General features: G+C 34.3%; 2 protein-coding genes across 2 annotated transcripts; one reads left to right on the top strand and one right to left on the bottom strand.

Annotated features, from left to right (window-relative positions):
* The first annotated feature begins 2,754 nt into the window (after window positions 1–2,754).
* LOC131652058 (thioredoxin H1) lies at window positions 2,755–4,816 on the top strand. The gene is made up of 3 exons (XM_058921833.1): window positions 2,755–2,938; window positions 4,215–4,337; window positions 4,428–4,816. The coding sequence occupies exons 1-3, from the start codon at window positions 2,843–2,845 to the stop codon at window positions 4,569–4,571; spliced, it is 363 nt and encodes a 120-aa protein (XP_058777816.1). The 5' UTR covers window positions 2,755–2,842; the 3' UTR covers window positions 4,572–4,816.
* A 591-nt stretch (window positions 4,817–5,407) lies between these two features.
* On the bottom strand, window positions 5,408–11,147 carry LOC131652057 (beta-galactosidase 3). Its single transcript, XM_058921832.1, has 18 exons — window positions 10,432–11,147; window positions 10,228–10,323; window positions 10,011–10,123; window positions 9,844–9,910; window positions 9,551–9,643; window positions 9,240–9,383; window positions 9,002–9,090; window positions 8,817–8,922; window positions 8,642–8,729; window positions 8,404–8,522; window positions 8,147–8,311; window positions 7,811–7,986; window positions 7,356–7,465; window positions 7,164–7,273; window positions 6,825–7,049; window positions 6,539–6,741; window positions 6,102–6,438; window positions 5,408–5,945 (listed from the first exon to the last, which is right to left on the bottom strand). The coding sequence occupies exons 1-18, from the start codon at window positions 10,597–10,599 to the stop codon at window positions 5,820–5,822; spliced, it is 2,535 nt and encodes an 844-aa protein (XP_058777815.1). The 5' UTR covers window positions 10,600–11,147; the 3' UTR covers window positions 5,408–5,819.
* Window positions 11,148–14,487: the final 3,340 nt, after the last annotated feature.

Here is a 14,487-nt window from a genome sequence, read left to right as displayed (position 1 = left end):
TTATTAAAAAAAAAAACAGATAGATCCAACCATACGTCACTACATAGACTTTTGTATAATATATTGAAAATAATAAGGAGTCCAAGATTACAATTCAAAAATCTGAAACAATAGCAAATAGCGAAACATGTTTTTACTTTAACCATCAAAACGAATGAAGTTTTATCCTTTCAGATAACATTTACAACTGCTTTGTTTTAAAAATGGAATTAGTACACCTATTTTGTTCTTTCCAATTCCAAATAATTCAAACAAGAGCAAATTAAATAGTGTTAAAAGTCGACCGACTATTTTTTGAGAACCCACCAAGACCACCAAACTGCAAACAATGGTCTAAAATCTTTCATTGAGATGCCATTGAGAACCATAACCAATTAAGACTAGTAGTTCATACATAGCCCACAAAAAAATCAAATGTTACAAACAAATTATCTCTCTCTTCAATCATGCCACCATTTGCCACGCATCTATGATCATTTGTAACAAGAATTCGCCGCCTAACCAGATTGTCATTGGTCGAAATAGGATTCAGTAACACCCGTCAGACAAAAATAGATACCTTAAGTGGCACATTCTTCAAACATAAAAGTTGGAAATTTAGCCTGATTGTTGTTAGTGTAAACTTAAGACACATATTTATAAGCACTAAAAACTGTATAGCAAGAAGAGGGATGTAAAGTACACATCCAATTGTCCTCTACTTCCACCTGCAAAACAATTGAGGTTAACTGCTCAATATACTCTCCCACTAACTCCTCCTTCCAAGCAAGCAACCCCCTACACCACTTTCTCGCCTCTCCATTCTCCCCCACCCTAAATCGTTCATTTTTGCTATTGCCGCCCTTTTATTCCCCGCTAATTCAAACAGTTTACTAAATCTCTCCTTCAAAGGAATATCATTCAACCAAGAATCTATTTAAAATATAGTAGAATATACATCTCATATTCTCCAATCAATTTTAACAGGCATTCACCCTCCATCAACCAAACTAACACCCTCCTTTATATTTTTCAAATTCCTCCACCAAACAGATCCATTGATGCCCCAAAAACATAATCGCCATCTTCCTTACCATATTGAGCACTCAGAGCCCTATACCACAAACTTTTTGTCTCATTTAGAATCCTCCAACACCAATTATCAAGTAATGTTACTCCTTCAACCTCTTAACCCCGTACCTAGATTTTTTTTCAAACAAATAGTATCCCAATTGATCCACAAAGTTTTTCTCACTCCCTCAATCCCTCCCCCACCCCACCAAAATAGTATCCCTAACAAATAGATAACCTCATGGATTTGGTGAATCCAGATGATGAGGTTTATACTTTGGCGTCGCATGCAACATTCGTAACCCGTGGAAGACCTATTTAGATCTTATTATCACTTTTGTATTATTTATATATCATGTATGATATTACTCAAAAAATTGCAAAACACGTTTTATTAGATAATATGTTGGCACTTCCATTAATGCATGATGAACATAACTTAGCATTTGACAAACAGTTACCTAACATAGACATTCGATTACATAACTTAACAAAACAATAATAAATAAGAAAACTTAAATACTACCAACTGATTATGGATGTTTCAACATCTTGATTATATTGTCGATATATATAAAAATCGTCGCATCAAACTTGATCGATCCTTTAGTTAGCCTACAGTGATATGTTATCCACATAACTTTCAAATCTTCATCGGTCTTCAACTCAATAAGATTGTATTTCACCTTTCCATCAATATCAATTCAGTCTGCACAAAACTCAATCTTACTCGCCTTTTTATTCTCGGTGTCGGACAACATGCTATTCAGTTTGGATTTCAGAAGGACGAGACATGTGGCACTCTCTGACCGAAAATTTACAGAAGGTTTCACGCAGTTGAAGTACACTTTTGCCTTAAACAAAAACTGAGGCACTTTAAGATGTTTTTCTTAACACATGACCCTTTTTTATACAACTTTAGATTCATTATAGACCATACAAAATGATCAGTGCATTCACAGCCGTACAAAAGTGTCGGCAAAATCTCAACCCTTCAATTTGCACTATCGATTTTTTTATTGATCCATTAAAAATTCGGAATATGCAGGTTGATTTTGAAAAACTACTACATTTTAAACTACCAGATTTTTCACTTTTAAAAAACTAATATGTTACTCCACACATCGAATTTTCGAAATATACTGTATAACAGATTTTTTATATGCATTACCCGATATTTTGATTTGTACGGAATTTTTTGTCTGTTTTACTAAATTTCTAGTATGGACTTTTTGATAAAATGTTAACAAGAATAATATAAATATTATCGAAATATGTGAGGTATCGGGATAAAGCGGTGAATATAGAAGTATAAAATCTCTAAAAAGAAACTTAAGTAATTTCAATATTTTTGGTAAAAAAGAAGATTTTTGTAGACTTAATAGAAAATACAAAAATTTATATTTTTGTGTCAAAATAGAAAATATTTTATATTGAATGAATTCAATGTATCGACACATTTTGTACTTAATTTCCATATTCATAAGAACATTTTTTTTTTTTTGAATAAAATAAGAAGAATTATTATCATTGTCAAAAAAGAATAAAGATAAATAATACACTTATTAAGTATTTTTTTTATTAACAAAAACTTGCATGCAAAATTATCATGGTCGATGGCAAACTTGTAAAAAAGCACAAACCCAAACCTCTTTTACAAACCTTCCTAACCTGTTTTTCTTATTTAAGGCAGTGACAGAGTCATCAGCGGCTAATATAAACACATTGATACGAGGTACATTCATTCCTTAAAAACCAAAATTAAAATCTGTAACAAAAAAATTCAGAGAGAATGGCAGGTTCATCAGAAGAGGGACAAGTTATCAGCTGTCACAGCGTTGATGCATGGAACGATGTCCTTCACAGAGGCAATGAATCCAAGAAACTGGTATATATTTATATCAATTGTTTTTATTTTTTTTAATTTTCCATTTGAATATATGGATCTCAATTTGTGGCTTTTATTTGTGTTTTTTCTGAATATGACATGTTTGTAATAAATAATTTGTTTTGGTACATTATGCATCTGGCTTTGAAAATCCTAATGTGACAAAGATTGTCCGTTGATTTGATTTGATCGTCTTTGGTAATTATTATTATCATGCTGTGATATGGTTTTGGAACATTATTATAGAATTTGTTTGGTTTTATTTTTGTTAAAAAAATCCCTTTTGGTTGTTTTTGAATTATGATGATGATGATGTATCTTAATTTTCAAATGCCACCACTCAATTACTCATGTTTGTTTCGGTTTTTTCAACGAAAAAGGATCACAATTTGATTTCATAAAAACATTTTAAAATTTAGTGTTTTTTTTATTCGTTTTTTCTTTAAATCATTTTAGGGAATTCCTTGAAAAATGTTACTGTAATAGTTTTTTTTTTTTTGAACGGTTGGTTATTATGCTGCTATTGGACCTCATTAATGTGTCATAAAGGTGTTTTTTCTTGATTGCCACCTCTTTGTCTAGTGGTGGTTATTGCAATTTTATAGAATCAATTTTGAATTTTTTCACTGCAGAACCACACACTAAGTTTATGTTTGGTAACACGGTGGGTCACCGCTGCCGCACGTTTAAGGTCTTTTTCACTGTGATTTTGAAAAGTTTAAATATGTAGCTTTTGTGCCACCGTGAATTTCCATCATGATTTTCAGTTTTTCCAAACACAACCCCAGTAGTATCGATGTCATTCTTATGTCTGATGTTTGCGTTTGTTTCAATACTTCATTGATTGTTGTTGCACATTTTGCACTTCTAAACCTAGTTTGTTTTTTGAGTAAAAACAAAACCTAGTTTGTTTTTCTTGTGTAACATCATTGACTAGATATAATGAGTGTCCACTTGATGATAAAATTGCATGTGAGTGTTGTAGACCTGGTGTACCAATATATTGCATTGTACAATTTCATAATGATAATGTTTTTTATTTTTATAATTTTGGTATGCAATGATTTTGTTTGTTTGAAAAGATATCTACTATTATCTAAGGATTGTAATTATCGACCTACATGATGAATTCACCTTCTCTGTCTGTTGTACTGTAACTCAGTAGTATATCATACTATATTTAATTTAGTGCAAACTTCAAATATAAGATTCAGATATTCATCAAATTATGCTATCATCTCTGAAAATATGGTGACCCTTGTTCTAATTTTGTTAGATCGTTGTGGACTTTACTGCTTCTTGGTGTGGACCATGCCGTTTCATTTCACCATTCCTTGCTGAGCTAGCTAAGAAGTTCACAAATGTCATATTCCTTAAGGTGGATGTGGATGAATTAAAGGTAACAGATTAAGAGTTTAATGAAAATGCATTGTCCATGTAAATTAGTTTTACGTCGACGTCTTACGATAATCTGTTGATTGAATTGCAGTCTGTTGCTCAAGATTGGGCTGTTGAGGCTATGCCAACATTTGTGTTTGTGAAAGAAGGAACCATTTTGGGCAAAGTGGTTGGAGCAAAGAAAGAAGAACTCCAGCAGACAATTGAGAGACATGTGGCTTCATCCAATGCTTAATTTGTTGGTGGTGTTGGTAGCAGCTTCACCTTCAGTGACTAAATAATAACTACTGCGATGTTATCTTTGTTTTCATTGTTGTTGGTATCTTGTATTGGATGTTATGTCTTTTTGTTGCACCTTTGAGCTTTATTCTGGTCTTAAATAATGGTGGATGATGATGTTATTACTATGGATTCCCTAATTGACAACATGAACTTTCCTCTTTCTCCTTGAATCTATATTGGATTGAAAGTTTTTATTTATATCTTTCTAGTACTTTTTGTTTTGGACTTAAAGTAGGAATTCAAGGGCATATAGAAAACCACAAACTAGTGTGATACAGAAGTTCCGTTATTTACTGGTTTATCCCATTTAGGGATGTGTCCGGTTCATGGTCCAATTGGTTGTGATTCTTAACTGGTTTTGCAGTTTCTTAGCCGGTTTTTGCTGCAGCAGTTTTGAAGTCTAAACCGGATATGTATCCAGTTGATGGTACAATTGGTTGCATTTCTTAGCTGGTTTTTGCAGTTTTTTAGCCAGTTTTTGCTAATGTGGTTTTGAAATCTAAACCAGATACGTTACCAGTCTGCGGTCCAATTGGTTGCGACTCTGCGACTCTTAACTAGTTTTGCAGTTTCTTAGCCGGTTTTTGCTACATTGGTTTTGAAGTCTAAACCGGATTAGTGTCCAGTTCATGGTCCAATTGATTGCGATTCACAACTGGTTTTGCAGTTTCTTAGCCGGTTTTTGCTGTAGCGGTTTTGAAGTCTACACCAGATATGTGTCCAGTTCATGGTCCAATTGGTTCACCCAGCCGGTGCAGTAAAATTTAAGAAACAGAATGCATAGAATAATGCATAGAATAATAATGATCTTCAAACAAATGTCATGGTTACATTAGGATCCGCACCTAACTTCAAACCTAAATTGGAGTTTAATTTACTCCTGTAAGACAAACGAAAACACATCATAGCAACCAGTGCCTATATTCATCTAAAACATATATATAGGCTGGGAACTATGACTCCTCTAAATTCACACTCACAAGGGTCCAATTTTTAGACCCTTGATTTCAGATTCACCTATCCAACACTGCTTAAAACTAAAAACCATGTGCCTTTGGCACAACATATATAAAAACAAAGCTACTTACTGCCCTAAAAAAACTATGGGACTTGACCTATTCTACTCTTATTAATCTTTCAACTTGCTAATAAATCATTGAAAATAACCCTTAAAACGATGCTTTGTTAACTAATCGGCCTATTAGTTGGTGATAGTCGGAGCACAAACAGCTTCAACTGATAACCGCTTCAACACGTTCGGACACGGGTCATGCCCGAAGTTGCTGTTTGATACGGTTACTGTGCATCTCGCCTTTCCTATGCATTTCTGTATAAAAATGAAAAGACAATAAGCATTAGCAATGTCATCATCCAAGTTAATAGTTGTTAAAAAGAAATCATCAATGGAAAAAAATGAAATTAGTCTCAATTTTAACTTCTGTAACACGGTTTGATTGTTAAATGAAGAGGATGGTTGAGTTACCTTTTCTAAGATGTCATAGGATGCAGAAGAATGACAAGTTCCTTGCTCATAACTCCCACAAGTTCCCAAAGGAGTTCCAAAGCTTGCAAATTTAATGGAAGAGATGGCTTGGCCAGGATTGCAATGCAAGTGAACTTTTGGAGGATGGAAATTTTCTGATTTCCCATAACTATCAATGTGCCAATTCTTAAGATTTGGATGGTACTCTGATACATCAGCACATACACTGCTCACTGATCTCTTTACTAATGAAATTTTTGAAGGGTCTCCCCCAAGTTCCTCAAAAACAACCAACAGATTATGATTTGGCTTCAACCATGATCGTGGTACATGGTACCTGAAACATGAAGAAACCATATGTAAGGACGCTTAACCATAAACTACAGTATTGCAGTAAATCACATGAATCTACAATGTTAACAAATAACAATACTTACCATCGCTGAGTTGGTTTACCACAACCAATCTGGCACTTTGGAGGTCTATAAGACCCGGCATAATTGCAGTCATTGCAACTACCAGCAGCTGTAGCAGTCCAGTATCTTCCAATGCTTATCCCATTAATCCATATTTGACCTTTGCCCATGCCGTCCATGTCCAATGCCAATGGCTCTTCTCCTTCTGGAGCATCGAAAAAAGTCTGCAAAGTTTACTAGTCAGTTACTTCATCCTTTTATAGGTCCAATGTTTTTTGTTTAAGTTAACTTTAGGCACTTTTTTTACCTTGTGCCATGTCAGTGGCTGATTTTTTTGTACAACTAGCGCTGACTGCATCCACTCGACAGATGAGATACCGTCTGGCGATGCAAGATTCAAGGCCTCTCCTTTCAGCCCAACCTGGTAAGTCCATTTCTGCCATGTCAAGTCCAGCTTTCCCTGATCAAGTCCATGCATAACAACTGGACCTAGGATTCCTGTGTTCCAAGTCTCGAAATGTCCACCCACGTTCTTTCACAGCACAAAACCGAAAAGAGTGATATCAGTAAGCACTAAGTAGTAGGTGAAGAATAAAATCCATAGTAGAATGATCTTCTGAAAATAAGGGTGGAAAACAAAACTTACTGGAAGTCCAACAGCAACACTGAGCAAAGCTATTGTGTTTGTTCCGGCACGAAGATTTACATCACCAATATATCTAAATCTCCTGTCCTCCCTTGTTCCGTAGGCAGAGCCTGTTTTAAATCATATATATCATGTTCCTTTTCACTTTTCTATGGAAGCAAGATCTACTAAAGAAGAAAACTAACTACATACCAGAAAGTCGACCATTGATAAAAACATGCACAGCATGACCGGTGGACTGAACAATGAGAGAAGGGAGTTTGCCTCCGTGGAGAAAGGATTCGGACGAAGCAACATCAACGCTGTAGACACATCGATATGAAATAAATTAGTACAGCAAAAATGGTTATTAATTCTCCTCTTAGCCGCATAAACCTTAGAGATTCAATCAAAATGTCAAATTCGAGCAATTTTAGATGTCAATATTCGATACAGCATCTAGAATCTAGAAATATCAGTTATTTGCTTCCATGGTTGATGCAACTAGCAAGTGATCTTTAGGATGCTAGAAAGATGCAAGAGAAATGCTAAGCATTACGATTCAATAATGTTCATTGTTAACGTATGTGGGATGAAAATAAGGAACAGCTAGGGAAATTAGTTACACATAAGGAGAAAATGTAAACAACTTACAAAATCAATCTTACCTAGTTATATACCAAAGGTAATCACTTATATCTCTTGTTACATTTATCTGTTCCAATAGACCAGAAGCAGTGATTGTATTTGTAGAACTAGAAGAAGTATCTTCATCGAAACTCTCCCATGAGAACATGCGAGTATTTGTAGGCAACATTTGCATCTCAGATGTTTGCACTCCAACCTAATATAAGGAGAATCTGAAATTAGAGGTTTTACAAAATGCAAAGTTGTTAAATCTCATTAAATGAAGATGTTGAAGGTGAATAAATTGTGTCTAGGAAGCATAATTGTGATCTTTGAGTATCAATGCTGATTTTATATCTGACACTTTTGTTCCATACCTTTGCCGTATTAAAAACAGCATTTCTACAATCCGGGAGGACACTGACAGACCAAGGAGGTAAATTATAGTGCATATTGTTGAAAAGCACTCTAGCAGAAGATTTGGAGTCATAGTTAGAGAGAAAAGCAGCACAATCTCCAGATTTTGTTGAGTATACATAGGCCTGAGAAAGGATGAATGCCCAATAGCGTCAATGAAGGAACAACTTACAGGACAACTAAAGCAAAAAAAGAAACATTTGAGAGTAAGGTAAACCTGTTGGGAGTTTCCTAATGAGGTAACAACCGGGTCAGTTGAAACTAAAGCCCGCTCACACATTTTGATAGCCTTATGAAGCTCCTTTAGATGACCATACTTTGGTTGCCTAATCAAACCTGTCAATATTTATGTAACAAAAAGTAGTGAGTCGATATTTTGTGGACTCATACGCATAAAAAGTAACTACGAAAAAGAACTATTATGATCTGCAGTTGCATAAATTATCGGCTCCCACCATATTCATCTAGTGGAGCATCATAGTCATAGCTGGTAGTGATAAAAGGGCCTCCAGCTGTGCGGCCAAAATTGGTTCCTCCATGATACTACACGAACATGGCAAGTTACTTAAGTGGTTAGCATCAATGCATTGTTAATTTTTATTATTGTTAAATCGGTATAAGAAAACCAACCATGTAGTAATTTACAAAAGATCCTCCTTTTTGTATGAATCGGGCTACTGCAAATGCCAAATCCTGAACAGGTCTTTTGTGAATTGGACCACCGAATTCTGAAAACCTTCATATTTGACCCAAAAACATTAGGCAAGACCATTTCTACAATGATAAAATATAGGAGTAACTGTAAAAATGATTACCAGCCACTCCAAGCCTCTGTCCACATTGTAGGCTTGTAAGGTTTATTGGGAGTAAATTTATCACAGTAAAAGCCATTGCAGGTGTTTATCTGTCACATAACAGGAAAGAAATTAGTTTATCAACCACATTCCAGAGTATTCAGATTCTAGTGAAAATATTGAAAAAACTTAATACATGACTACATGTTACCAGTGCATAATGTTAACAACCTCTAAGGGAGAGAGTGAGAAAACTTACCACTGGATCTGGAGCATCGTCTTCCTTGCACATCACCCATGGAACCCCGGTTCCCATTTCAACAGCCATTTTTGCAGCCCAGCTCATATAATTGTAGCCAACAGGTCCAAGTAACTTACTTTGTACCCCATACTCATTCTCAATCTGAAACATCATACAGTTTATTTATCATTACTGTTGTTGTTACAAACAAAGCTAGATCCAGAAGAAAAGTTAACCACAATTAGTATCTTTCCTAAAAAATAAAAGGGAATTCTGGTAGTTTATAAATGTACAAAAAGCAAGTTAACAATTAATAATAGAGGTTAAACCTGAGAGAGGATGATAGGACCACCCTGGGACTCGTAGAGACGCTCACTCTTCATCAATCCTACAATCTTCTCAGTGAACCCTTGCATTGCCTTCTGCAACACCATTCATTGAAGGAAAACAAATATTTCAGTCAAAAGAACAACGAATTTCACAAACTTCCTGCCAAGTAGTCACTAGTTATATATATTTTTGGTCTAAACCCATGTTTGAACTCAGTACTCCTAGTTGATATATCATATATATAGTAACAAGAAATGTTTTTGAATAAAGTATATGAAAATATAAAAGAAACCTTGAAAGGTTCATTGTCTTGTCTAAAGCTAATGCCTGGAACATACTTCAACCAAACAGGAAAGCCTCTGCATATGACAAGGTAAAAAAAAAATCATTAAACAATGAAACATAACCCACAAAAGACCAAAACAGCAATATTTTAAGGATAATAACAATAAACAGTACCCAAAATTCCATTCTGCACAAACATAAGGTCCAATTCTAAGATGAGCATACAGTCCTGCTTTCTGCACTGTCTTAACAAACCTAACCAGATCATTTCTTCCTTCAAAATCATACTGCATTCAATAAATTTCAACAAGTGTGTGTATTCAGAAGTTGAAACAAAACTAAAATTGAACAAAATGAAGAAGTTGAGAGAGAGAGTGTGAAAATGAAGTACATTTCCAGGAGTAGGTTCATGAACATTCCAGAAGACATAGGTTTCAATTACATCTAAACCTCCTTCTTTAGCCTTATAAATCAGATCTTCCCACATCTGCAAAATTCAGAAACAAACAGTAAAGTTCATGAATTTATTATTATTATTATTTTAATTTAGAAAGGAAAAAAAAAAGTAAAAATGAAAAAGAGAGAAGGAAGATACATCAGGGGTACTTCTGGGATAATGTATAGAACCAGAGAAAAGGAGTCTTCTTTGGCCATTGATGATAATGGCTTTTCTGTCATAGGTTACACTAGAGTGAACCAGTGAGGAGAACAATGTAGAGAGAGTAAAGAGAAAGAGAAATTTGGAAACTGAGTTAGTTTCCATAATTTCCTAAGAAGTGTCGGCAGAGGCAAATGCAGGAAGAGAGAGAAGGAAAAGGAGGGTTTGTGTATGGGTATCCTATGATGAGTGAGAATGAGAATGGTGAAAGGGCTGTGTTTATGGTGACAACACAATACACACTCCAACTCCACTCACTCTTTTTTGTTCTAACGTAACAGACTTGAACAATTTATTTTATTTTGTTATTGTAATATTAAAAGTCATTAAAATGGTAACAGCTATGCGAACACACGGATTTGTTATTAGTTTTAACTGTATAATAATATCGAACACTAATTGAGGAGTCATCTGTTCACTTCATAATTATGCATCGACATTAAATACAGATATGCGAGTTCGAATTTACGTCATCTGATTTATTTAAAGAGACTAATTGAGTAGTCTGGGAGCATGTTGATAATTAGTGTAATTTGATTGGCTTTAATTTTGAGAATATGTTTTAATTCTTGAAACTGAATCTCTTTTATGATTTTAATTACTACAAATTTAAGAGGTTAGATTGATGAGTGAGTGAGTGAATAATGTAACGTAACAACCATGGCATGGCCCACGCAATGAACATTCATGTGAACCTAAAATAGACAAAACTGATTAAATTTGCCTTCTTTCTGGTGTAAAATGGTTTATATAATGTGAACCAACGGTGAGCCTTTAATCCCGTTTTCTATTCCCACACAATGTCAATTTTCCAACATTTTTTTATTATTTTAAAATACACTATTATTAAATAAATGTTGATTATTCAATAAAATTGTATTATTTTTTGTCAATTTATTTTGCCTTTCGAGTAAAACGAAACTCCTAAGGCCTGCCGCTTTCTTTTGTCTAAACTTTGCACTCATGAGTCAAAGAGCGAAGCATAAGTTAAGGGGAGTTTGTCGTTTTTTAATTTGGCCACTACTCATTTGTCTGTCAATATGTGAGTTTTAAGTGTTTTTTATTCTTTTGAAAATTAGTTGGATTCAAAGTTCAACTTCAAGTATTTTATTCAAAATACTCATTTGTGTATGTATTGTTAGTGGGGTTGTTCATAAAATGAAATTTAGAAATAATAAATTATTTTTAATTAATAAGTGGTCATTTTTGTTGTGATAGAGTTATAAAATTGAGAATAATTTTTCTAATTATATGATTTTTCCTAAACATTATTGTACTCGATAAAAGTGTAATGACGTCAACACCTTATAGTATAAGACTCTCATTGGTATTTTATAAATGATATGTTTTGGTCAAAGGTTTAATTTACGTGAAATTTAAGTATTGAGCTCAACTATTTAAAGTTTAATCAAAATTATTCAATATATGTATATATAATTAAGACACACGTAATTCAAATGACATTTTTTAATCTTCATTTTTCACTTCATTCATTTTTTATTCTATAACTCATATGGGTGTTGGAATACTAACCTTAAAAGTCCACTCTCTGCCACCGTATTAAAAATCAACATTATTGCTTCAATAGTTCAACATCATCAATCAACATCAATTTTTATTCTCGCGCGGAACAATGGCGTCGTTTGTGGAAAACGACTTCAAAATCTCAGGAAACTCCATAATTAAGTCATGTTTTATCCAAAGCCAAATCATAATGGAGTCGTAGCTAAATTAAGAAATTTGTTTGTTTCCTCGTACTAGATAGCTCTTCTTTTGAACCTTCTTGACCCAACTATCGATTTTGGTGATTGTAATTAGAAAGATCGAGGAAGAAACCTTATGACATAGACAATTCCATCATCATCATCGCCAGATTTCACCCTATTTGAAAGAGAAACTAAAAGAATCCATGGATCAGAGCTATCGCAAATTTAAGACACAAAATAATGACATGAATTTGAAATCCCTCTTTGTCCTAGCGACGGGGTCGTACAACTTGAGAGACTCAATCTATAATGGAAGTTTGATTGATCAAATATAGTTCGAGATGAACACAGAAGTATATCTCCTACACACTAGCCGAAATGGTGGAGAAATAAAACCTCAGAAATACAACAAATATGTCGATCGGCTACAACGGGAGACATGTTGATTGAATTTACTCTTACAATCGGGCCTGACGAACTGGCACACACAACAACTCAGGCTAACGAGGTACCTTTTCTAAATGACAAATCTGTAAGGTTTCTCACACCAAAAGCGGACAATAACTCTTAGCCATAGTGGCGCAAACTTGAGATCGATCGGTACACAACATTGGCGACTGATATGGAACCTGACTCCAAAAATTCAAGCGATTTACCTTGACGTCAAAAAAGTCGGTAATTCGACCAAATGTTGGATTGTGTCCCCAAAAATCCAACCAACTTACCTCGACATTAGGAGAGACTCTAATTCGAAGAAACGTTGGCCCCTGACTCCGAGCAAAAAGCCAGATGTGAAAACATGTAGGAGTCGAGACCCACGACTCGTTGTTGATATAAGAAGCATATAGGGAAATAAAGTCAGTTGATTCATATCCTATCGAAGGTAAAACTGATCACTAGACGATCATTTGTGGACCTTCTATTATCGATTGTCCAAGGGGCGCATGCCAATCTCATTCACACACAATGTAAGAATTTCTTGAGGTTATTCAAAATTTAAATAAATAAATTGTTTGCCTAAAGAAATGTTATACACCTAAAAATACTATAATCCTATGGCATAGATTCTATTTGTGAAATAGGATCCCACGAGGCGTAATGTGTAACACCCTAAAACCCTGACTCTTTATTATAAAAGATAAACAGATAATTCCGCAAATACGTGTGTTACGCATGCTCAAAATACATCAACAACATCATAATAAGAAATAGAAGCGGAATTCAAAGATTAATCATATTTAATTATCTCAATAAAATAAAGTGCTTCATATTATTAAATAACTAAAACTTAAAAATGCAAAATAAATAACAATTATTCTTGTTCCAGTGTTACGGATTGGAACTTCAATGAAACTTAATAATGCGGGAAAACTTCAAATAAAAGAAGAGGTCTCAACACCATCCTCCAGATCAAACAACAGTTACTCACCTATTTCTCTTCTTTTAATTTCTCTTTCTTTTTCGACTTTACTTCGCTATTGGCGAGTCATTTGAGTTCATTTTCATGCTCGACTAACTTTCCAAACAGTTTTGTGATATCCAAAGTATCAAAATTGTTTGATTCTTTGATTGTGGTAACCTTCGATCGCCACTCCCTGCATATAGATCTTAATATCTAATTAGCATAATCTTTGTTGCAATAGGTTTTACCCAAGTTGTTTAATTTGTTGATTAAATGGAGGAATCTAGTTTGCATGGAATTCTCATATTCTCTGGGTTCCATACGAAACAATTCAAACTCCTCTGTAAACATGTTGATTTAAGAATCCTTGATGTCATTCGTTCTCTCATATAGCGTTTGGAGAGCGTCCCACATATCTTTGCCACTTGCATAATGTGATATACATAGGATAATTATGCGCTTAAAGTGGAGATAAGTATGTTTCTCGCTTTCGAATTATATGAGGCCTTTTTGGTTTCATCATCATTCCAATCTTCTGGATGTTTTACAACTCCATCATCATCTGTGGAAATAAAAGGTTCCTCGGCGATGATACACGACATATTTTCGTCCATTAATAACAAGTGTACATCCATGATTGATTTTTAATAAGTATAATTTACACATTTGAAAATGGACGCTCTAATGTATGCTCCCTTTGGATCGTCATCGTCCTCCATATTCTCAAAACTTTTGGAGTCAATTAGACTTAATCAAAAGACCACCTCTTTATGCCAATTATTTGGGTGAGAACATGGTGTAAAAACACGATCTAGAAGGGGTGGTGAATAGACTTTTTAAAAGAAGACAAGCGTTTTTTTGGAAACAAATTATTGGAGGTTTATC

This window comes from Vicia villosa, linkage group LG2 (assembly GCF_029867415.1).
Source record: "Vicia villosa cultivar HV-30 ecotype Madison, WI linkage group LG2, Vvil1.0, whole genome shotgun sequence".
NCBI lineage: Eukaryota > Viridiplantae > Streptophyta > Magnoliopsida > Fabales > Fabaceae > Vicia > Vicia villosa.
The sequence above is the reverse complement of the archived record's forward strand: the minus strand, read 5'-3'. Positions and strand labels throughout refer to the sequence as shown.